The sequence below is a fragment of the Stegostoma tigrinum genome, chromosome 5 (genome assembly GCF_030684315.1).
Source record: "Stegostoma tigrinum isolate sSteTig4 chromosome 5, sSteTig4.hap1, whole genome shotgun sequence".
NCBI lineage: Eukaryota > Metazoa > Chordata > Chondrichthyes > Orectolobiformes > Stegostomatidae > Stegostoma > Stegostoma tigrinum.
Genome location: NC_081358.1, coordinates 89,875,724 through 89,897,232, shown reverse-complemented (window position 1 = coordinate 89,897,232; position 21,509 = coordinate 89,875,724). Strand labels below are relative to the sequence as shown.

General features: G+C 37.5%; 1 protein-coding gene and 1 long non-coding RNA gene across 7 annotated transcripts in view; one reads left to right on the top strand and one right to left on the bottom strand.

Moving 5' to 3' along the window:
- The window catches only part of LOC125451929 (uncharacterized), a 40,020-nt gene extending 31,651 nt beyond the window's left edge, over window positions 1–8,369 (bottom strand). The window contains exon 1 of the long non-coding RNA XR_007247417.2: window positions 8,267–8,369. This is a non-coding gene — a long non-coding RNA (uncharacterized LOC125451929). The remainder of the gene's footprint in view (window positions 1–8,266) is intronic.
- The window catches only part of triqk (triple QxxK/R motif containing), a 94,168-nt gene that overhangs the window by 50,152 nt on the left and 22,507 nt on the right, over window positions 1–21,509 (top strand). Inside the window, exon 3 of one of the 6 annotated variants that reach the window (XM_059646130.1) lies at window positions 15,982–16,149. The exons of the other annotated variants lie outside the window; for them this stretch is intronic. Within the exon in view, the coding sequence (XP_059502113.1) occupies window positions 16,113–16,149 (37 nt within the window). The 5' untranslated portion in view covers window positions 15,982–16,112. The remainder of the gene's footprint in view (window positions 1–15,981; window positions 16,150–21,509) is intronic. 6 annotated transcript variants of the gene reach the window in all.

The window sequence follows — 21,509 nt, the reverse complement described above, 5'->3', positions numbered from 1 at the left end:
ATGAACTTAACAGTTGCAATCACGAGGGGAATGATGGTGAGAAACTATTAGAACCAAAGGCCGACAAGGCCTCTAGACCTGGTGGACTTCAGGGATCCAATAGCGAAAGCGATTCAAAAATTCCTTTGTTCTGGAAAGGTCACATGAGATTGCAAAATAGCAAATGTTGTTCAAGAAAAGGAGATAACCACAGGCCCACGTAGCTTACCGTTTGTCGTAGGAAAAATGCACAACTATTATTCAGGAGGTTATAGAAGAGTATTTAGAAAACCTTAATGCAATTAGGCAGAGTGAAAGTAGCTGTGTGAAAGGGAAACCATGTTTTACTAATTTATGAGATATTGTTTAAAACAACAAGTAATATGGATAAAAGAGACCTTGTACAAGTTGGGCAGTTTCCAAAAGATGTTTGGTAAATTGCCACATCAAAGGTTCCCATGCTAATTAAGAGCTCCGGGTGTAGAGTAGAACATGGTACATGGATAAAGGATTACTGATTAGCTGACAGGACCCAGTATGTAGGGCTAACTACATCATTTTCAGATTGGCAAGTTGTAACTAGTGGTATACCACAGGGATCAGTGCTAGGGTGTAAACTATCTATCGTCCACGTAAATGATTTGAATAAAGGTATCAATGGCATGCTTGCTAACTGTGCTGATGAGACAAGGGTAGAACATGAAGAATCTACAAAGGGATTTAGATAGGCTGATTGAGTAGAAAAAACATTGGAAATTGGTGTATAATGCAGGAAAGTGTGAAACTTGTCCAGTTTGGCAGTAAGAATAGAAAAGCAGCATGCTATGAAACATGATTGTGAAAAACATAAATGTGGAATTCTTTACACTGGGTGTCCCAAAACACTAGTCACAGGAAGTTAGAATGTAGTACATCAATACTGTGAGAAGAATGGGATATAAATATAGGCTGCAATTGTATTGGGCATTAATGAGAACTTTGTATGGTATTTAATATAGTTCAGGGATGTTCCTCCAGCTCCACACTGTATTGACTCTGGGATGTAGGTATTGTTTTATGTGGAAAGATTGGACCTGCGTATCCATTGATGTTTGGATGAATGAGAAGTGATCTTATTAAAAAAAAGATCCTGAGGGGAACTGGCAGGCTAGATGCTGAAAGAATGTTTCGCATTGTAGGAGAACTAGGAACTCAGTCTGAAACTAAGGATGAGTGGAGATCAGGGGATTTGTTTGAGCTACGGAATTCTTTTCCCCAGAGAGAAGTCGAGGTAGGATCATTTTATATTCTTTTAGACAGAGTTGCATTGATTTTTGATCATCAAAATGAGTAAAATAGAGAGAGTCTATCAATATGGATGAAGGATTAGCTAATTAACAGAAGATGGAGAGTTGAGATGGGAGCCATTTTATGTATGGCAACCTGTAACTAGTGAAATGCCAGAGGCATTAGCACTGGTCCACAATTATTAACTACATATATTTAATGACTTGGATGAGGAAAGTGAATGTTGATGATACAAAAATAACTGGGAAGGCAAGTAGTGAAGTTCACACAAAAATCTGTAGATACATATAAACAGGTTAAGCACGTGGGCACAAACTTTAAAGATGGAAATATTATTGGAAAATGAAAGGTTATGTATTTTGGCAGGAGGGGCTGAATATTATGTAAATGGAGAGAGACTGTAGAAAGCTACTAAACAAGAAATTTGGAAGTCCGTGTGCGTGAATCACAAAAACCTAGCATCCAAGTTCAACAAGTAAAGCAAAAGCAAGTGGAATGATGGCCTTTATTCCAAAGGAAATGGAGGAAAATTTTTTCTAAAACAATACAAGGCACTAATCCTAGAGTCATACAGCATGGAAACAGACCCTTTGTCTAACTGGTAGTCCAATTTGTCCAGGTTAGCCAAGTTTCCCAAACTAAATTAGTCCATTTGCTGTCCTTTGGCCCATATCCCTCTAAATCGTTCCTATTCATGTACCTATCCAGACGCCTTTTAAGTGTTGTAACTGCACCTGCATCCACCTCTTCTTCTGGCAGTTCATTCCATATGTGAAAATTGTCCCTCAGGACCCTTTAAATCTTTCTCCTGTCACCTTAGAACTGTGTTCTCAAGTTTTGAACTCACCCATCCTAGGGAAAAAGATTGGAGGTAGTCCAGAGATGGTTCACCAGGTTGATTACACATATGAAAGGATTTTCCGATGAGGAGAGGTTGATTAAGCTAGCCCTGTATTCAACGTAATTTAGAATAGTTAAAGACAACCTTATTGAAAAATACAAGATTCTTCTGGGTCTTGATAGGCGAGATGTGGAAAGTTGTTACCCCTTGTGATTGAGTTTACGTGCAGAGGGCATAATCTCAGAATTAGGGGTCACACATTAAAGGTGAAGATGAGGGAAGGGGAGTTGAAGATTATTGGATGGTGAAGCAGACCCAATGGGCTGACTGTCCTACTTCTGCTCCAGTCTTATGGGTAGAGCGGTTTGATAGGAAAGTGGACTTGATACTATAATTGGATCAACCATAATGTTTGCAAATGGTGGAGTAGGCATGAGAGGCCAGATGTTTTTATGTGCATTCAGTGTTCCTTTGTTAAGGAAAAACTGTGCCTGTCTAATCTGATTTGAGTTCTTCGATGAAGTAACAGGGTAGGTGGATAGAGGAAGTACACAAAACATTGTCTATATAAAATTTCAAAACACATGATAAAGTTCCATGTAACAGACCTATTTGTAAAACAGGTGCATATGCAACTACAAGGAAAGTGTTAATTGGATGTATGATTGGTGTGTCTATTTTTAATATGGTGAAGTTCCACAATTCGCATATTTGCCATTTGTGATTTTGCAAATCCACCTATAACATTGTGGGTCCAAAGTTTGATTATCTGCAGTTTTTGGTGTAAAAAAATCTTTAAAAAAAGTCAAAACATTAAAAAGCACTTAAATTTAAAAAGTCTTGAGATCCAGAATATTACCATTACATACTGTACTTTATTTCCTGGGCCAGAAGGTGTGGGCTGTGCATATGTCATTTGCAATGTAGCTCACTGGAATGTTTGTTTTGTGGCATTCACTGTGATGATCGTTTTATTCTGCTGGGGAACCTTGGACTCAGGGCAAGTATGACAAACTTTTTATGTTTTTCATTTTGTTACAACAGTTTTTCCAGTTGGATATCTTTTGATGTATTAAGAACATTGTTTTGATTACTTTTTATCTTCTGCTGTGTACTGTCATTATCAAACTTTTGGAGGGTTGAAATCATCTGTTTGATTGCCCTTAAAAAATATGTTTATCATTCGCAAGGCTTTCTAAGAATGTCATTCTCATAAATGGTGAGACTTTACAGCATATATTTGAACTTGTGTATAGGGAGTACAATTTTAGGAGTTTGTGAATCCTACAAAATTTGAAAACATAGTAAATTGTGAGCAAAATGGTAATGGACTTCAGGAGAACATGGCCTGGTGAAATGGACGTGGAACAATCAATTCTGTATTGCTCAAATAAAAGCAAAATATTGCGGGTGCTGGAAATCTGAAAGAAAGAATGCTGGAGAAATCCAGCAGGTCTGGTGGCAGTATCTGGGAAGAGAGAAACAATTAACGCTTTGAGTCTGGGTCACTTCTTCAGACTTCATCAATTCCACATTGTTGTTTTGCTAAGAAATATGAAGTGCACTGGCATTATCATCCATGAAAATTATAACGTTAACAAGTCACCTAAAGTCCCTTCAATCCACATGTGAATCAACGAATCCAGAGTTTTTTTTTTGAAGTCCTGATATGCATTACCTTGCTTTTATGTTATTTATTAATTTGCACATATAATTTACAATATTAAGGGCTCGTGGATCTTCTATAATTCATTGATAAAACAAATAACTAACAATCAGTTCTTAAGAAACTTTGTTGTGAAAACTTTATAATTACGAGTTGCTATTTATATTATTTTGCCTTTAAATCTGATGTGTAAAATTTCCTTGAACTTTTTCCTTGCATTTCAGCAGAGTGTTTTTGAGGAGTTTTGTTTAGCAAATGTGCTTTGAAAGTCTAAAAGTGTCGTGTAGTATTTCGTCCCTAATAGGGTCATAGAGTCACTTAGCTTGGAATCAGACACTTCAGTCCAACTTGTCCTTGCTGAGCAGAAATCCCAATCTGACCTTGTCCCATTTGCTGACTTTTGGCCCATATCCCTCTAAACGTTTACTATTCAAATACCCATCTAGATGCCTTTTAAATTTTAATTAAATTGTAGTTGTACCAGTCTCCTCCACTTCCTTTGGCAGTTTGTTCTATACGTGCACCACCTTCTTTGTGGAAAAGATTATCTCTCAGGTCCTTTTTAAATCTTTCCCCTCTCACCTTAAACCTATGCCCTGTAGTTTTGAATACCTTCACTCTAGGAAAAAAGACTCTGGCTATTCGTCCTATTCGTTTGACTTTATAAACCTCTGTAAGGTCACCCCTCAGCTTCTGACACTCCAGGGGACAAAAGCCCCAGCCTGTTCAGCCTCTCTCTGTAACTCAAACTGCCCAGTCCTGGCAGCGTCCTCATAAATCTTTTTACACCCTCTCAAGTTTAACAACACATTCCTATAGAGGAGCAATCAGAATTGTATGCAGTATTCTAATAATGGCCTCACTGATGTCCTATACATCCACAATATGACATCCCAACTCATATAGTCATTGTTCTGACCAATGAAGTTAAGCGTGCCAAATGCCTTCTTCACCACCCTATTTACCTGCGACTCAACTTTCAAGGAGCTATGCACCTGTACCCCTAGGTCTCTTTGTTCGGCAACACTTGTTTAAGTCCAGCCGTTGTTTGCCTTACCAAAATGCAACACCTCACATTTATCTAAATTAAACTCCATCTGCCAGACCTCCAAGATAGCGGGTCGTGGTAGAGGGTTGCTCTTCAGTCTGGAGGCTTGTGACCAGTGATGTGCCACAATGTTCAGTGCTGTGTCCACTACTTTGTGTCATTTATATAAATGATTTGGATGTGAACATTGGAGATACGGTTATATTTTAGCAGATGACACCAAAATTGGTGGTATAGTGGACAGTGAAGAAGGCTACCTAGAGTACAACCATACCTTGATCAGTGGGGTCAATGGGCCGATATTGCTAGTGTTCCTTTGAGAAGGCTCATAAATTTAGGGAATTACAATCTATCTTAGCAAACAAAATGCACATCAAATTGAAAGTAAAATTATCTTATAAAGCACCCTTTGTGGTTCTTTAATTTCCTTCACTTGAACAATCTTGTAATATTATGTTTTATTTTATTCATTCATGGTACATGGGCCTTGCGACTAGGCCAGCATTTATTGCTAGTCCCTAGTTGTGCTTGATCAACCATACCAAGCACCTTATTTTTTGCGATTTACTTTGATAACTAAAATGTTTTATCAGGATATATTTTGTTGCCATTTCCACCATCCATTTTCCACTTCTTTCAGATTTCTCCTGTTTCATTCTGACAATTCTACTTTTCCCATTTCCACTTCAGTCAAAATACACACATGCTCAGTAACAGCTGCGACCTTTTAGGATTATCCCATGTTCTGATTCAACTTCAATGATTTACACACTTTTAAAAATATATCCTGCGCCTCCTAATTCTTCTAATTATCAATTAACTCTATTCCTGGGGCTCTTGTGATGCAGTGGCAGTCTCTCTACCTCTAGGGCAGGAGCCTGAATTCAAGTCACGTCTGCTGCAGTAGTATGTATAATAGGTTGATGAGAAAATATCTTAAATCTATTTCTGCTCCTAAAAGAATCTGCTGTCTCCTCTCTTAAGCGACTGACATTTAAAGAATGCTCTTTGACTATACTCCAGGAAACTTAGTTTTCCAAATACGCCAACCTCCTTTTGCACAGATGGGAAAGTGGTTTAAAGGTGAACTATTCACCTTCTTGTTAAATTTTGTACTTCAGTACCTCCATAAGAACATGAATCTCTCAGTAAAAGTACACAGAGCAAAATGATATTGTGCAGCAACAGATACACACAGCTGACATTAGCCAGCCAATTCTCATCAGCTGTTGTGTACATCAGACAAAAGGGAATTTGGCTCAGTAGCACCTCCTCCAAAGAAGAACAATTCCAATTTAACTCCAGCAAGGCAGTATTCATTAGATTTGCTTAACTCTGTAATTGAATAATTGTTCTTTGTTTATAAAAAGGACTCATGTATAAACGTAAACATAAAAGCACGATCAGCTATTCAGTCCTATTCCTCCCCCTTCCCTTCCTCACTACCCCTCTAATTTTCTCTCCATTGCCACTGCAGGTGGTGCTCATGGCATTATATGGTTTCATTAGTACTGGCAGTTTTCTGGTACCCATCCAAGTTGGCATTCTTCACTTGAGAGTTTAGACAGTGAGTGCCAAGAGGCTATTCCATAGGAAACATTGCAGCAGAACCCCATCATGTCCTTGCCTGACATCTAAGCACACACAAATAATAATCAGGAACTGGAACGACTGGCTGGTTTTCTCTGAGGCTGAGACACCGAAACCAAATTATATTGCTTCTATTACTATCCTGACCAGATGAGATCCTTTGCTGTTATATCATTTAATGGAAATTGCATGAATAAACCTGATTCAGATGTTGAGAAAGCTTGTTTTATGCAGTGAATAAGAACTAGATCTGTTACCTGATAATCTGCTTGTGAATTGCAATCCTGTTGGCCTTTCTAAAAGTGTCTTTTGAAAAGTCCTTTTTAATAGGTATCTTATTGGTAGTGAATAAAACAAGATTAGTCAAATAAAAACCAAAGGAACTGCGGATGCTGTAAAACAGGAACAAAAACAAAGTTGCTGGAAAAAATCAGGTCTGGCAGCATCTGTGGAGGAGAAAACAGAGTTAACGTTTCGGGTCTGAGGAAGGGTCACCAGACCGGAAATGTTAACTCTGTTTTCTCCTCCACAGATGCTGCAAGATTAGTCAAATGTTTGATATTAAAACATTGTGCAGTTAATGCTAGCATATGGCAGATAAACATCTCGATTTTAATTTCAATAAGTAGTTATATATGTAAGCCTACTACCAATTATGTCACTGACAGGAATTAATTCATGGCATGTGCATTGTTATTACAATGTGTTTGTTGATTTATACTTGGTTAAGTAGAAATCAGTTAAAATACCTGAAGATCCCCCCTCTTTTGTTGGGTTTGACAAACCATTGGTCACAGTAAATTCACAATGTTTTGTTGCAGGAAGTTGCAAAGACCTGAGCTTAAAGAGCAAAAATAGAGAACTGAGTGGCATTTATGTTCCATCATACATGCAGAAGTAATAATTTTCTTCTGAGATTTTCTAATTGCCATGCTTTTATCCAAAGCCAAACAAAGATTATGACCTTGTATGTTTCCACTTGAATCATTTCATTGTGCTGAAGTACTAAATCTAATCTCTTGAAATGATGTGCAGTATCTCAAAAATAAATTTATTGCAGATAAAAAGAATACGAAGTGGGTTTCATTGATTTTATTTGAATAGCTTCTATAAATTCATGCACTACAATCATAAATTAGTTCAGTTGAACAAAAATTTATTTGAATGTTCGAGAAAGCTGAAAGCAAACACTTTCAAAAAAAGTGATTAAACCTGCCATTAACTATTTCCGTTTCATTAAGGATTATGTTTTCCATAATGTTTGAGAAAACAATAACATACAGTTCCAGTGATAATTTAATGGAAGAATATTCCTTTAGATTTACACACAGAAGAACATTTTCCTGTACATGTCCTTTCACTCCTTGCCTAACAAATGATCTACCTCTGCCTTAAAAGTATTCCAGGATGCTGTCCATCAGTGTTTCAGAAAGACATTCAAAGACTCACGACATTTTGAGAGAAAAACATTCATTTATTATTTGTTTGAAATAAGTAAACCCTGATTTTTAAACAGTGATCCCTATTTCTTTGTTTTCTCAAGAGGAAATATCCTGTCCACATCAATCCTTTCAAGACTTCTGGATCCTCAAGCCTTATTGCAAGTTCCCATCTCTGAAAGTCTTTAAATTTTAAAAACCTGAATTATCACCCTGGGACTATATTTTGAGACTGAAGTCATTTGAAACTGCTTTTAATCTTAAAAGTTATGGTATTTCACCTTTGAATAGCAATTTAAAATAATCATTTTAGATTTCTGACATTTGTGGATTTCTTTCTTGCTAATGCTTTTATTTTTGCTGCATTTTTGTGTGAGCCATTTTGTTTTTGATTAAATTCTCAAAATTCTACTTACCAAACCTGTTCCAAAATCCCAGAAATTTCAGGTAAACTTTTCGGGGCTGTGAAAAATTATGGTCTTTTCTTCATTCTAGACTGTCTGCTGCACAAACCTCTTGTTTTTCCAGATTCTATTGACAGAGTGCTTTGGGCTTTGTTTCTATAGCAACCGCATGCAAACAGCAAATAATCAAAAATAAGTTCACCAAGTTTAATGTGCCATTAGCTTCAGAAAGAATAAGTAAAACTATTGAACTTTCAACCTTGGAAGAAAACTGAAATATTGGAATTCAGCAATATAGTTATTTATTTCTATTGTTCTCTTACATAATATTTCTTTATACCCCATTAATAACAAATTAATAACAAATGTCATTAAAAGATTTGAATAAAAGATTCAAGAATTAAAAGCATCCATTTGGAAAATAATTAAATGCATCCATTAGAAAAATATTTGAACGATGGGTGTGAATTTGAAATCTTTTCATACAGAATATGAATTAATGTTACTTTAGTTAATCTCCAGGATATTGTCAACCATTCAGGTATTATGGGCCTAGAATTTATCGGTGAATGCTTGTGGGTTGCTAAATCTGAAATAATCGTTGCTAGATACAGGTGTCAACATTGATAGCTATTGCTGATACAAAAATTGGCCAAAACAGAGTAATATTTCTGTTCACCTTGGAAAACAAATTCAAAATAATTCACGACAGAAATACATATATTTGAGTGTACTTACATGCATAAGTTGGCAATTACTTCAAAGTCTCAATCTGTGAAACAAATGTCACTTGAAAAGTCAAAGAATTTGATCATTGGCTGTTACTATCATGGTAGGTCCACTGAGTAAAAAAAACATAAAATGGTAAGAAATCACTAAGACTGCGGAATGACCACAATCGAACTCACAATGTTTATATATTTGCATGAGATAAGTCTCAATACCTCAGCTCAACAGTGATATAAAACACACTTTTTTGCCTTTGTTAATGACAGGAGGAATTTTATCTTCATATGTGCTCACAATGATGCCATAATTTTAAAACCTTTTTAAGAATTTCTTACATAAAATAAAGTGACACTCTGCAGCATGTTAAATGATTATACCTTTTGGGTGGTGATAATATTCGTAAATTGGTCTTTATTTTTTATACTTTTTGATGCCAGTCTATAATTATATGTATTATTGCCTTGTGATAGATTGCAAATTTTGCGTGCATTGCATGGTATGTAATGCAACATTACACACTGTGAGGAAATATTATCCTTCAAATCTTATGTTACAGTTGGCTTCAGAACCTTTTTATGTTTTTTACCAAAATACTGAAGTCACAATTTTGCTCAGTGTAATGTTGCAGTGAAATAATTACTAAATGCAACAAATTAGAAAAAAAGCTAATTTTACCTGTTTAAAATTAAAGTAATTAATATAATTTAGTCATAGCATTTAGAGGTTAGTCAGTATACTCCTGAATTAATCAATTCATTAATGAGTTTTTCAATACTAGCTACATATACCACCCGATTATAATAATACTTAAGAATTCCAGGAATTATTTTTGTTTTCATTTTATTTAAGTGCACATTTTGTTGCATGTATTTCATTGTTTATTTTAATGTTTATTCTAACAGAAGAAGCAATCTGATCTGGAAAAGTAACCTCAATCAGATACAGAGGACAGAATTCTCCCAGCAACCGAAGGGTATGAGCAATGCTGAGAAAGTTGGGAGATTATGGCTAGAATGAGAAAATAAACTTCTTGACATTGAGAAAAAGGTCTAATTTTCCCCTTAGGGTTTCAGTAGTTAAATGAGAATCTTGCTTCTAAACAGTGAAGCTGCTGCTTGCATGCATTAACGTTTCATTATGACATAATCTTGCCTCATCTATGCACAGGTTTTGCTTCTGCCAGGCACTGGTAAGAACCTAGACAGTGCTAATGCCAGATTTGAAAGTCAGAACTCTAGCTTAGAGCTTGCAACTCGGTGTCTTCTCCAAGCCTCCAAGTGGGCTAGAATTCCCCAACATCTCAGAACATGCTCCAAGAGTAGTGACCTCTAGCACCCTCATCCACACAAGACAATGTCAACAAGGTGCCAGATTTTCCACATCATTGTGCTTAATTGTGGACTAAAACACAGTTCTGCACCTCACATTGCAGTACTGCCATCAGGTCACTTTCTAAGCAACGGCAGGTAACAAGGTGCACCTCAGGGTTCAGAGCTTGCATTCTTAGCGCTAAATCACATTGCTTGATTGTTCACAGCAACTCTGCCTTGCCACTTGCCTTTTAGCACACTAGGCAGCATAGCTTTGTGAAGAGCAAGTCATGTCTGACTAATCCAGTTAAATTTTCGGAGGAGTTCACCAGTGTGCTGGATAGGGAATCTTCTATGGATGTTGTATGTATGGGTTCTGACGAAATGTTTGATGAGATTGTAGATTAGATTAGCAAAAGTGAGACCATGGAGAATTAAAGGGAACATTTGACATGGGTCACTAATTAGTTAGGGAACTATGAGTAACTGTAAAGGGTTTGCTGTCTGATTCATGGAATGTGACAAATAATGTCCTTAGGATTCTGCACACAGCCTCATTTTTTAGTATGATTCTGGAATGATGAATAATGTAGTTGAAGAAATTGTGAGTTACCTATTTAAGTTGACAGGTGAAACTAAATTAGGAGGTACAGCATATTGTCAGGGATGAAAACATCAAATTGCACAAGGCCTTATCACACCATTAGTCCAGCATCAATATGAAAGTAGCATTTGACCAATTGTGGTTTCAGAGAGTCTAAGCACGATTGGGCTTGACACCAATCAGGGGGAATCTCACCACTGGGCACATTCACAGCTAGCAGTGCTAGCGCAGATCTGTGAGCTCGATCAGCTGGTTGGACAAGGGATGCAGGTGCAAGGAGCACCACCACCTGCAAATTTCCGTTCACATCACACATAATCCTGACTTAGAATTGTATCACTAATTTTTCTTTAACTCCCAGACAACATCCTCAAGCTTTCAACATGAAGCTGCTGTGGATGCACCTTCACTGCACAGTCTTCAGTGGTGCAAAGAGAGGGAGCCTTGCCATCTTCTCGAGGAAAACAAAGGATGGCAATAATATTGTCCTACTGGTGATGCCAAAAACTCATCAAAAAATACTTTTAATAAAAGAAAAGAAGCAGAGTTTATGCAACAGTGTCTAAAGAAAATCTATTTGTTTACAGCGAAATTCATTTATGTTGCACTGGATTTTTAAGTCTGTTCAGAATCCCGACAAGGACTTCTGGGGACTGAACTGGCACCCCAGCTGTGAAAATACAAATGGTCTAATTAACCAGGAGATGAGCTTGTTCTACAGTTAGAGGAGACAAGAACTGGCTGTCCTGAACTATTCAGCACAGGAAGGCAACAAATATGTTCATGGCAGCGACTTGCCTTCCCAATTAGAGAAGGCAGCCTTGGAGTGCTCATGAAGGATAAGGTTAGAAATAGCATGCATGCAGGAGCTAGTTTAGCTTTGAATAAATATCAACTTCAAAGAAATGTATTTACGCTCCATGGTGAATCTGACACACCACCTACACTGAATTGGTATGACTGTTGATAATCCAATCATCCAAGGACAATACCAACTTCAATGCTTATTTTGAAAAAAAAATGAATGAACAGCAAAGGTGTAAGTTCATTGACTGGAACAAAAGAAAAGTTGCTGGAAAAGCTCAGCGGGTCTGGCAACATCTTTGAAGGAGAAAACAGAGTTAATGTTTCAGGTCTGGTGACCCTACCTCAGAACTTTGTTTTTGTTCCTGATTTACAGCATCTGTGGTTCTTTTGTTTTTTTTAAAGTTCATTGACTGCCTGGAGAGAGACTCTGGAATGTCACATCCTATGAGGTGTCAAAAGAACTTCAAAAGGAGAAAATATACTACAAACTGAATTCATAATCTCTTAGGAGCATCTCAGGCTATGAATATGATGGTAAAACATGACAGCAGTCTAAGTGAGAGACACATTCAAATTTCTCCCCTTTCACGAATACACAGGGGTAGGTGGTAAAGCCAAGGCTCACTCTTGATCTCTGTCTTTCAGTGTCCTAATATCCTACTGTGTGGGCTACTGTACTGTGAGGGGCATAGCTCTGAGAACAGCTATTTAAGCATCACTATAGTTAAAAGAAAGTGAAAGGACTCACGCTGAATGCTGCCACTCAGCTGCTGCCAAACCGATTTAGGATAACAGTTTCAATCAACCTACAAAGTGAACAAATTCAAAATCTACTCTAACTACTAACATCAGTGCTTCCAATAGCAAACACTATAATGGACACAATATTCAGCTGTCTGTTCCTCAATTCCGAAACTAATCTATGTATTTATTTTGAACTTTTATTGTGAACTTACTTCTTATTTCTAATATGAGTGTATATGTGTTGTGTTACTACTTTTTCTAGTGTTTAGTTATCAATAAACTCACTCTTTATAAATTCAAGAAAACCTAATTAAATTGGCTTCTTTTAAAGCACAGCTTCATTTGGGTTTGCACGCAAGGGAAGAGATCCTTTTAAAATTAACCCTGCTACAAATAACCAAGGCTGGGGGTGGGGGTGGGTACATGAATAACCAAGAGGTGCCACTTCACATTTCCTCACCTGGGAAGTTAGCAATTTCAATTATCCCAGCTGGAACCGAAACAAATTGGGGAGCCTTTCCTGGAGACTAGTCATAACACAGTACACAGTTTGGGCTTACTAAGTGGATATATCCCTTAATGAACTCTTGAAGGAGTTACTTATTGATGGCAGTTATGTTTCATCGTCCTTCCACTTTCCCCCATTTAAAACTGCTAAACTGCCCCAGCAGCATTGTGATCCCAAGATAAACTCTTTAGACTGTGATTTTTTTTTTAAAATCTGCAACCAGTCCCAGGCCCATAGTCCTTTGAATATCTAGTAAAGTAAATAAATAATCAATTTTGGGATAAAGGTTCTCCACACAGACCCTCACTCAAAAGAAATGTAATTGTATAATCTGATGAGGAGCTGAATATACCCAATTCTTTGTCTTTGATACTCCTGTAATTACTAATTGGCAAAACTTCAAGTGAACCTACAGATTTTTTTTTGATGCGTTCAGGATGCGACATCTTCTTTTGCAGTATACGGAGTGGTCAGTAACATTACTGTTTTATTTTCAGTACATCTTTAATCCTTCTAGCCTCTGCTGAAGACATTGACTCATAACTGGTGGGTCTCCAGTACCTTATGAAGTAACAATTTCATATATGTGACCCTTCTCAGTGAATGTCAGCTTGGTGTTCAACTGCAAAGAATATTAAGTCTGATGCCAATGCTTTGCTTGCCACCTTTCAATGATGTGGCAGTCAGCAAGTGTACGATGTCAATTATATTCTCCCACTATATCACCCTTCCCAAATATCCCTCTGTGTTGGCCCAACTAAAGTTAGACTAAAAACATGAGCTGGCACTCTCCGAGTGTAGGTCATTACTCAGATACTCACTAGTCAAACTGGCTGGGCCACCTGAAGCACAAGAGGTTATATTTCTAAAGCAGTCTTGCAAGGATCAAATGATTGTTCATGTTCAGTGATTATTTTGTACCATATCATATGATCAGTTCTAGAATATATTTGCAAGATTAAAGCTTTGATTTTTTTTGCCTAATCAAGAGCAATTAAGTATTTGCAGTTAAAAAATAGTGAAATAAAAGTGGGACTAAACACAGCTGAGGGTCCATTTGCAGGTGAAAGGATGAATACTCTTTTCATGCCATACCAGCTGTGTGTTTGTTGAAAGAACAGTTTACTGAGCTTCTGTGCAACTGTCCACTGATATGTATAATGTAGTCATAAGCAGCTTATGCAGTATTCAGAAATAGCACTGCATTAATTTTTCAAGCACAAAATGCATATGAGGCACAATACTGCTACAGGATGATAATGAAACTAGAATTTTAAAGTCTGTAGGGAATAAAGCTCTGAGCCAGTGAGATGTAAGTGTTCATCAAATAATTTGAAGATATTCACATGTTAATGAACCTGGTCAACAATATCAGTGAATGTTTGGATTTCTAGTTTCAGTGTTTGTCTTTGGAAACTTCTGTCTGTGTCTTTTTTTGTATATGTAAGTTTATGCAAGTTCGTATCATTAAAAATTGTAAAGTTGGAATGAGTTCAGGTGGAAGTGGAAATCTTGAGTATCAGTCACTTACAGTACCTAGGCAGAATGAATATTAAAGCAAAAGACAGCTATAGATCATGCCACAAAGCTTGAATTCTGTTTCGTTGAACTAGAATAACTATCAGATGAAATAATTCATGATTCAATTGACCTTCAGAGCTGGATTAAACAGCTGTGAGAATTTATCAGTAGCCAAGCGTAGTTGGTAGTATTTGAATTTTGTTTTCTTTGTGATTGGTGCTTCTTCAATAACCATTGAACATTTCTGAGAAAGAATGATGAGAAGTCAGGAATCAGTGACACAGGTAGACAAAAGGTTGAGATCTTGCTGTTTCTGGAGCTAGAAAGGAAGTTAAAAATCTGGATCTCAAAGTTATTAACCTTTGGATTGTTTGCAGCACCATGAGCTAGTGATTATTGGGGATAGTGGGGTAAAATAGGATTTTTTTTTCATTATTTGTTCACAGGAAGTGGCTCACACTGATGAGGCCAGCATTTATTGTCCATCCTGATTGCCCTTGAGAAGGTGACGGTGAGCTGCTTTCTAGACCACTGAAGTCCGAATGATCGAAGTATACTCACAATGCTGCTAGGGATAGAGTTCCAGGATTTTGATACATTGACAATAAATGAACATTGGCATAATTCCAAGTCATGGTGATATGTAGTTTTGAGAGGAACTTGTAGGTGGTTGTGTTCCCGTGTATCTTCTGCCCTTGTACTTTTAGATGGTAGTGGTCATAAGTTTGATAGCTGCTGCCAAGGGACCCTTGCAGTATGTCCTACCGATAGTATGCATTGAATCTACTATTCATTGGTAGTGGAAAAAGTCAGTGTTGAAAGTATTAGATGGAGTGCCAATCAAGTAAGCCATTTTGTCCAAAATGACCTAGTACTTGTAGCATACATTTTGGATACCTGTGAGAATATGGTGAATATTTAAGTTCCAAAATGAGACAAGTGGTTTCTCAGTATCTTTCAGACTGGACCTTTTTAACACCAACAAATATCTAGGCTCCAGTTTATGTTGAGGGTTGTTGTAGCTGCAATTATCCAAGCAAGTATATTCTATCACACTTACTGGTGTGTACCTTGTAGCTGGGGAGACATTTTCTGAGTCAGCAGATAAGTTATTTGATGTGAAACTCCTAGGCTTTAACCTGCATTTGGGACACAGTATTCATATACCTAGAGTGCAATGAGCGGTTTTGGTCCCCTAATTTAAGGAAAGATATAATTAGAGACTGTTCAGGGAATGTTGACTTGGATGATCTGTGCTAAGGAGGGATTGTCTTATGAATAAAGGTTAATTAAGGTGAATTAACAGGAGGATGAGCATGAAACATCTGAGGGCGGTGTACAGATAATGGTGATGGGGCGATTTAAAGGCATTGAAGTGTTTGATCAGCTATGATCAATACCTTAATTAACCTTTATTCATAGGACAACTCCTCCTTAGCACACATCATCCTAGTCAACCTCCCCTGAACTGTCTCTAATCAAATTATATGTTCTTATTGAACAGGCTTAAGAGGCTGAACGGCCTACTCTTGATCCCACGTGCTACAGAGAAACAGGTACGCAGATGATCAATAGACACACACAACGCTAAAGAGAAGAATAGTGAAGATCTCGGAATGAGCAAACACTTGGTCAATGCAAGCCAGTCAAATATGCATCAAGAATCCACAAGGTATATTTTTGGGCCCAAACAGGATAGACACGGTGGGTCATTGGTCCTGCCAAGCTGTATAGACAATAGACAATAGGTGCTGGAGTAGGCCATTCGGCCCTTCGAGCCAGCACCACCATTCATTATGATCATGGCTGATCATCCACAATCAGTATCCTGTTCCTGCCTTATCCCCATAACCCTTGATTCCACTATCTTTAAGAGCTCTGTCTATCTCTTTCTTGAAAGCATCCAGAGAGTTGGCCTCCACTGCCTTCTGGGGAAGAGCATTCCATATATCCACCACTCTCTGGGTGAAGAAGTTTTTCCTCAACTCTGTTCTAAATGGCCTACCCCTTATTTTTAAACTGTGTCCTCTGGTCCTGGACTCACCCATCAGCAGAAACATGCTTCCTGCCTCCACAGTGTCCAATCCCTTAATAAACTTATACGTCTCAATCAGATCCCCTCTCATCCTTCTAAACTCAAGAGTATACAAGTCCAGTCGCTCCAATCTTTCAACATATGTTAGTCCCGCTATTCCGGGAATTGACCTTGTGAACCTACGCTGCACTCCCTCAATAGCAAGAATGTCCTTCCTCAAATTGGGAGACCAAAACTGCACACAATACTCCAGGTGCGGTCTTATCAGGGCCCTGTACAGCTGCAGAAGGACCTCTTTGCTCCTATGCTCAATTCCTCTTGTGATGAAGGCCAGCATGCCATTAGCTTTCTTCACTACCTGCTGTACTTGCATGCTTGCTTTCATTATGCCAATTCCAAAGCTCTATCTTGCCTTCAAGCCATTTTTAATCTAAAACCTATGTGCATTACTGGATGAAATCTAAGAGTTATTAAATGTTTTCTGCATTAATTGTATGAAAAGTTGTTTTCAAGATTCTTTTTTCCTAAACAAACTCAATTTGTAAACTTTTCAAGTTTAAAAAAAAGTGAGCTACTTGCATCCCTCGCTGTTGATTTAAAGTACCCTCACTATAAACATGCTAATTCTGCACACTCTGATAGTCATCCGAAGCTGTAACAATGCTCTTTGTATTTCAAAGAGGCAAATGTTGGGCATCACGAGTGACTTGGTAATTATGGCACTGGTGGGAAACTGAATGACTAAATGGGCATAAGGCTGAATTTTTAATCTATTCTTTTTTCCATCCAGACATGCTATTACACATCTCTGAGTCTTTTTCTCATCTTCAGCAATTCACCCATGTTTCTAAATAAAGCCCAATTATCAAATATCACCCACCAAGCAGTAATAATAAATATAGGAGAGATTAGTAAAATTGAAGGGAACTAAATTAAAATAGAGTTGAGGGGGTAATAATGCAATCTTACTCTTGACAGTGCCTGTCTCTGTCTAAAGGCACCAAGGGTGTTGCTATACAGCATGTTCCCTTTCCAAAGAATACCCAGGTGTAAATATGGCCATGAAAGAGGGGCAAGCAGTTGCAGCAGACTCATTAAAAGTACACAGTAAGTAAATTCACCTTGTGGTATTTCAGGAATTAGATGCAAATCTGACTGCTTTGGCCTGTGTCCCTTCCCCAATGCGATTAAATGTTACTGACACCCATTGCTACCAAATTTTAATTCTCTCATGGGAATTAAAGCCACTTGGCCCCTGAGCCTGTTTCACCATTCAGTAAGATTGTGGCTAATCTGTCTACTCCACATTCCTACATACTCTTGATAATTTTTCAGCTGGACTTGTCACTTCTCAATGACCATATTTCCACATTTTGAGGACAAAGATTCAAAAAACTTGTCTCTGCCTCAAATCAGCAAATCTTCATTTTTAAATGGTGATCTCTAGTTTTTTCCCCACAAGACAAAACACCCTCTCTATAGCCACCCTGTCAAGACCCTTGGGATTTTTCATGTTTCTGTCAGATTGCATTTTCCTCGTCTAAACACCAAATCGAGCCTTGACAACCCAAACTTTTCTATTAAGACATCTACCCAATTCAAATACTAATCTAGTAAATATTCTTAAAACTGGTCCCAATGCATTTATGTCCTTCCTTAACTAAGAGGCCAATATTTTACACAGTGCTCCAGATACATTCTACCTAAAACAGTATGTTACTATTTTTGTGTTTGCAATGAACAATTATACCGTATTAGTTTTCCTGATTATTTTCTGTACTTGGATACAGATGTTTTGTGATTTATGCATGAGGACAGCCAGAGCCCCCTGCATTTTGGACCTCTGAAATCACTCACCATTGTGATACTATGCTTCTTTGTATCTTTCCTGTTAAAATGGAAAAAAAATTACATGTTCCCAACCCACATTTCCAGTTTTCAAATCTTTGCATGTTTGCTTAACCTACTGATATCCCTTTGTAGCATCTTCTTAACTCTTGACTTTCCCATCTCTGATTGTGTCATAAGCAAATTTAACAACCATGCTTTTGGTCTCTTCATCCTGTTATTTATATGGATTTTGAAAAGTTGAGCTTCTAGCAGTGATGTTATGTACATTCAGACACAGAGCATGTAGCTCCATTGTTTCATTATTTATGAAACCTCAAGCACTATCTTTTAATTTGCCCTTCAATTTGTACTTTCTATCCTTGCTCTGTCACAGCCTTTTCTTTTTCCATATTAATACCTTTCTGTCTTGCCTGTACATTTGATTTACCGCATCTTGCCAAATTTGATTCCTTGGCCCCAGTATTTAGTTGAAAACAGTGTCTGCCTTCCAAACTAAGTGGCTTCCATATGCCCTTTCTACCTGCAATGGTGTCAGTTTACACGGTATCCCTCTACACTTCATTTGCATCCCAGAATTGTCCTTACTACCATCACCAGTAGATGCACTCCATCCCAGAGGCATTTTGGCCAGTATGTATGTATATACTGTAGTAATTGTAATGACGGCAGCCAGGTGGACCTCATAGAATATGAGTTGCCTGATCGGGGCTTTTAATCTGATCCTGGCTGACAGATATAAACAGGGGTGTCAGAGATCCTGGTTACTCTGACAGTTGGCTCTGGGGGAGCTGGATCAGTGTCAAGGACTCTCCATGGGTAAAAAGAAGGTGACTCGGTGACGGGATACTGGCCTCTGTGGATTTATTTCACATACCTTACTGAAGGCACTATCATCCTCCTAATCAAAGTTACTTTCTAAAGCACACTCTAAGATGTGTCACTCAGTTTCAGAACCTTGCGTATTCCCCTGGACTTGTTCTCCCAAAGTGCTGTTTCCTCACCTAAGAACCACCTAAATGATTGCTCCTTGATCCTGATTGTTTCTCTCTGTTTACAAATTGAAATCCTGATGAATAATGCATATCATCCATTCAGCTACTAGAAATTTGCTTGGTGGAATATATTTGTGATACTCTCAACTTCAAAAAAAAACTGATTAACGTTACAAATTAGTGAGCATACATTTAAAAATATTATTAAAATGTGGGTGGAGAAAAACAACAGACCAGAGATAATTTTAAAAATGTTGAATATATCAATGCCATAAATGAAACGGTAACAACGGCAATTTGATTGTATTCTCAGTGGTCCCTAATCCCACCCAGAACTACCCGAAACTTTCAGATGATTAGATTGTCTCCTAATATCCCCATATTCCAGGATTCCACATTTCGTAGTAATGCCACAAATTCTGTACTGTATCTGGAACATCTCCCAATTACTGTGTTACTGAAGCACCCCATGTACTGTCCCTAGATCTTGATTGGATATGGTTAGATATTGAGAATCTACACTATTAATATAAGATTCCATAGGACCATGATCACAAGTCAGCCTCAGTGCTGACGATTGTCATTGGCCCTAAGTGGCCTTAACGCCGTACCTCTGTTCTTCTCAAAACTCTGATTCACTGTGAATATTCTCATGTTAGACGACCTTGTAATGTAAAATTTTACACCCATCTACTAAGTACAAGACTGATGGTTGTTACTATTTCGTGTATGACTTTAATATTTTCAACATTGTGCTAATTATCTCTGGCCCATTGTTTTTCTCCACATTTTAATAATTTTTAAATTCATGCTCACTAATTTGTACAGTTAATCAGTTTCTTTTTTGAAGTTGAGAGTATCGTAAATCTATTCCACCAAGCAAATTTCTTGTAGCTGATTGGATGATATGCATTATTCATCAGGAGTTCAATTTGTCAGAGCACCATTTTAGTCAGAAAACCAATCAAGTTACATAGAAATTAACAAATCTTTCTGCTCACTTTTTTTTAGTTGTGGGGTATTTAATGTCCAAAATAGATTTTTAAATGTTATAAAACATTATGTAAAGGACAAATGTTTGTCTTTTGATATCTTTATTAATGGTTCTCATTCAAAGTCAAATCTTGTTTCAATAGGCTGATCTTAGTCTAATCTGACTTGGTTGCAAGATTTCATCAGTAAAACGTTATTAGCTTAAGGACTGCTACCTTTGCTTTAGAATCATAGAGGCATGAAAGAAAGAAAGACTTGCATTTATATAACACCTGCCTTGACCATTAACATTACAGTGTGGTTGAATCCAGTGAAGAATGTTTGAACTGTAGCCACTGCTGTAGTGTGGGAAAATAGTAACCATTTTGAACATAACATACTCCTACAAAGACCAAAGCGATAATGACCACTTGTTCCGCTTTCATCAGCCAGCAAAAAGCTCCTCTGCTGTTCTTCAATATAGCGCCATAGGATCTCATGTCCTACTGAGAGGGCAGACTGTGGCTTAGTTTAACAATTAATCCTCTAATGCACTTGCTAAGTACTGCATTGAGATGTGAGCTTTGATTTTTGTGTTTAAATCCTGGAGTGGGACTTGATCCCTCCACCTTCTGAAGAGCCATCATTTTCTTTAAGTTCTTTGTTGGCATGATCCAAATTAGTCACTCTTCTATACTCATGTAGCTCTTTATTTTCCTTTATTTTAGATTTTGATTCACATTTTCCACTTTATTTTTTCATCGTTTCTGCCTGAACTACTGCTTATGGTAAAATAATCCATGCTCCAGTAATCTCTGAATGAAGTTTCTTCTCAATACTTTCCTCATTCTTATTTACCATTTTAAATTGACGCATACTCAGGTTTGACTCCCCAACTACATGAAATATGTTTTCGTATTCAACCAATTAAAACTTCCCATAATGTTAAAAGCCATATTTAAGTACTCCGGGGAAATAGTACGGGTATATCAAGGCTATCATTATAATTACTCACCTATGTATCATTCCCTGTTGTCTGTCTCTATACTGTTATCCAAGAATGTTGTACAATACTTGTGCTCTGGTTGACGTAGTTCATTACTACCTCCTAGTCTTTGGCCAATTTACAAAATGCTGATTCTAATTTTTTACATGTTTTTATTCATTCATGGGATGTGGGTA